The sequence below is a fragment of the Nicotiana tomentosiformis genome, chromosome 6 (assembly GCF_000390325.3).
Source record: "Nicotiana tomentosiformis chromosome 6, ASM39032v3, whole genome shotgun sequence".
In the NCBI taxonomy this organism is placed as follows: domain Eukaryota; kingdom Viridiplantae; phylum Streptophyta; class Magnoliopsida; order Solanales; family Solanaceae; genus Nicotiana; species Nicotiana tomentosiformis.
In genome coordinates this window covers 77,812,013-77,815,386 of record NC_090817.1, presented here as the reverse complement: position 1 = coordinate 77,815,386, position 3,374 = coordinate 77,812,013, and the positions used below count along the sequence as shown (strand labels likewise).

Here is a 3,374-nt window from a genome sequence, read left to right as displayed (position 1 = left end):
ATACTTCTCATCTGCAAAAACAGTGAAGTTCAGGAGAAAAATTCACAACTTTTTCCAGACGGACACCGAAATAGTTTTTGAGGCTTGGGAAAGATTCAAGGAGATGGTGAGGAAGTGTCAGCATAATGGGATTGAATTGTGGATGTAATTCCAAGACTTTTAGGATGGACTGACACCTCCTTCACAATGAACTCTGAACACTGCAGTTGGAGGTCCTTTAATGAAGAAGACTCCTGAGGAGATTGTGGCAATACTTGATGAGCTCTCTGAAGATGCTAACCAATGGCCTTCTGAGAGCAGTGATAGAAGAAAATTAGTCGAGGTTCATCAAGTAGATTCCAATACAGCGGTGCAAGCCTAACTAGACGCCATGGTTGGAGAGATAAGAAAGCTGACCTTAGCCAAGGTCTAAAGTCAACCATCATCAGTTTGTGATTTATGTGGAATGGGTCATCTAACGCATGAGTGCCAGGCTGTAGCTGTAGATGAAGTGGTAAATACTGTGGGAAGCTTTGATAGAGGCAACTACTAAAGAGGTAATAATTTCAATCTTATGGGACATAGGCACCCAGGCTTTTCGTGGAACTCACAAAATGGTAGACTAAATCATGGCAACAAAGTAACTCTAGACCATAGGGACAAGGAGCTCCAAGTTTTCAAAATCAGCAGAGGCAGCAGTATCGGCCTCCACAGTCTAATCAGTCTAGCATGGAAGATCTAGTGAAGGCCTTCATTATCAAGACAGATGAGAGGCTTGACACCCATGGTGCAACTATCAAAGATCTGTGCACATCTTTTTGAAACCTGGAAAGACAGGTTGGGCAACTATCTACTCTAAAGTCTGAGAGGGTCCCAAGAACCCTCCCGGCTGATACAAAAAGTAATCCTAGAGAAACAGTGAATGCTGTAGCGTTGAGAAGTGGGCAAGTGTTGAAGGATCTCACGCTAATCCAAAAAGATATGAGACTTGAAAAAAGAAAGTGCGGCAAAGCTGAAAAGTGATGTTGATAAGAAGAAGAAAGGCCATATGGATGCTGAGAAAAAGAAGAAGGAAGAAAACTCAAGAAGTGAGGAACCTGAAGAGAGCAAGCATATGCCTGCTCTACCTTTTCCCCAAAAGCTAAGTAGAGAAAAGCTGGACAAGCAGTTTGAGAGATTTCTGGATGTGCTAAAACAGGTTCATGTCAACTTACCATTCACAAAAGTGCTTCCACATATGCATGCTTATGCTAAATTCTTGAAAGAGATCCTTACGAAGAAAGGGAAAATAGAGGAGACCTCAATGGTCAAGCCCACAGAGCATTGTAGCGCGATATTGCAAAATAAACTCCCACAAAAGTATGGAGATTCAGGGAGTTTTACTATACCTTGATCTTTAGGAACTATTAATTTTGATAAAACCTTATGTGATTCTGGTGCTTCAATTAATTTAATGCCTCTATCTATCTACAGGATACTGGAGAAGGAGATTGGAGAGATAAGGTCTGCACCCATATCTTTGCAGCTGGCAGACCAACCGACTATAACATCGAGGAGATGGTGGAAAATGTGTTAGTTCGGGTGGATAAGTTTGTATTTCATGTGGATTTTATAGTGGTAAATATGGAAGAAAAAAAGGAGGTCCCTCTCGTCTTAGTAAGACAATTCTTAGCTACGGGTAGAGCTATATTAGATATACATGAGAGAAAACTCATACTTAGAGTTGGTGAGGAGACTGTGACTTTTAAGATGGATGTAGAAAAGGGGGCACAAAAGGACAAACCAGCTGTGAGTGTTGAGTGGAAGTTAAAGGGCTCGAAAGATAAAGCGAAAGGTAAGTGGGGGGTGTACCCAAAAAAGGCTGAGAAGAAGCTGTCCGCATGGATATGTGCATTAGTTCGGGAAGAGGAATGGAGCCTGACTTCGACTCACACCCCGACTAGATGTACAGGGATATTTTCTTTACCTTATGCTTTTTAATTATGTGCCATGGGTCATGCCACAACTTAAAGTGTGGGGTGGGGGATATTTGTATGTATGCATGTGTGTATACTAGTTTTTTTTGTTAGTTATAGGAGTTAGAGATAAAAAAGTTGAATTTTTTTTTTTTAAGTTTTTGATTTTTCCCGACGATGACCGGTTTCTTGAGGGATTAAATTCGAAGGAAAAAGATCAAAAAAAAATTATTTTATTTTGTTTTATTTTTTTTCATAGATAGTGTAATAATTCCCCATTGGTTTTTCTTTATGCCGTAGTTCTTTTCCAAGGGTTAGCATGAACCAGGTGTAATTAGTTTTTCTTTTGTTAGAAATAAGGAAGTCTTGTGCTGGTGTTAAATGGAGATAACTGCTCTTGACCTTGTTGTGCCTTGAGATTAGTAAGTGTCTTAGTTGTGACACCTAGGCTCAGTACTTGACTCATAGATAAGTGCCTTAAATTGTATGATCTTAACTTTGCCTAACTGCTTTGACTAGAGAGTCTTGATGAGTCCGATCTTGAGTGAGTTATCTGCCAATGTGTGTGTGAGGTTTTGTGTTATTTTGCGCATTGCATATGATGTCTAGAACTTGCCCCGTGTGTTTGCAAAGCAAAATAGTAGTTTTATTCAGTCTTGGAAGTGATATAGGCATTTCTTTGTTGAGCTAGTTATATGTTTTTACTATAACGACCCGACTTGTCATTTTGAGATTTAACATTCCGTTCAGTGACTTAAGGTCCCAAACAACTTTGTCATATGTATTATGACCCGCGTGTGTGGTCAAGTTTAATTTTAGGGAGATTCGAAAGTAAATGAAAGAACAATTCTTATTTTGAAGTTTAAATGAAAAGAGTTGACCGGAGTTTAACTTTTGAGCAAACGACTCCGAAATGGAATTTTGATGCTGTCAATAGCTTCGTATGGTGTTTTCTGACTTGGGCATATGTTCGGATTTGGATTTTGAAGTCTGTAGGACAATTCGGCACATTTCAACGAAAAGTTGAAAAATGAAGTTCTTGAAATATTTATAAATTCGACCGTAAGTCGATTGGTTGATAACTAGGTCGAATTCTGATTCCGAAAGTTGGAACAGATCCATTTTGACATTTATGACTCGTGTGCAAAATTTGAAGTCTTTCCGGATTGATTTGATACATTTCGGCCCAAATTATAGAAGTTGGAAGATTTGAAAACTCATAATTTGATTTGAAGCTCGATTCGAAATTTCGACGTTCTTTGACTTGGTTTAAGGTCCCGAGGACATCGGGTGGATTCCGGAAGGTTAACGAATCGATTTCGGACTTGAAGAAGTTGCTGGAAAAATGGGCTGCTGGTGCAATCGCTTCTGCGATGTCTTGGTCGCAGAAGCAACATCGCAAAAGCATGAATCTCTTTGCAGAAGCGACGTTGGGCAGAC

General features: G+C 39.7%; 1 protein-coding gene across 1 annotated transcript; it reads left to right on the top strand.

Moving 5' to 3' along the window:
* Window positions 1-1,027: 1,027 nt before the first annotated feature.
* Window positions 1,028-2,482, top strand: LOC138894251 (uncharacterized). The gene is made up of 3 exons (XM_070178933.1): window positions 1,028-1,285; window positions 1,453-1,813; window positions 2,454-2,482. The coding sequence occupies exons 1-3, from the start codon at window positions 1,028-1,030 to the stop codon at window positions 2,480-2,482; spliced, it is 648 nt and encodes a 215-aa protein (XP_070035034.1).
* The last annotated feature ends 892 nt before the right edge of the window (window positions 2,483-3,374 follow it).

What these genes read in the sequence shown, in the direction of transcription:
- LOC138894251 (XM_070178933.1), top strand. Translation starts at nt 1,028, where the DNA reads ATGGATGCTGAGAAAAAGAAGAAGGAAGAAAACTCAAGAAGTGAGGAA. An exon ending in AAATAGAGGAGACCTCAATG is followed by an intron (nt 1,286 to 1,452) that starts GTCAAGCCCACA and finishes ATCTATCTACAG; the next exon opens with GATACTGGAGAAGGAGATTG. An exon ending in CTCGAAAGATAAAGCGAAAG is followed by an intron (nt 1,814 to 2,453) that starts GTAAGTGGGGGG and finishes TGCTTTGACTAG; the next exon opens with AGAGTCTTGATGAGTCCGAT.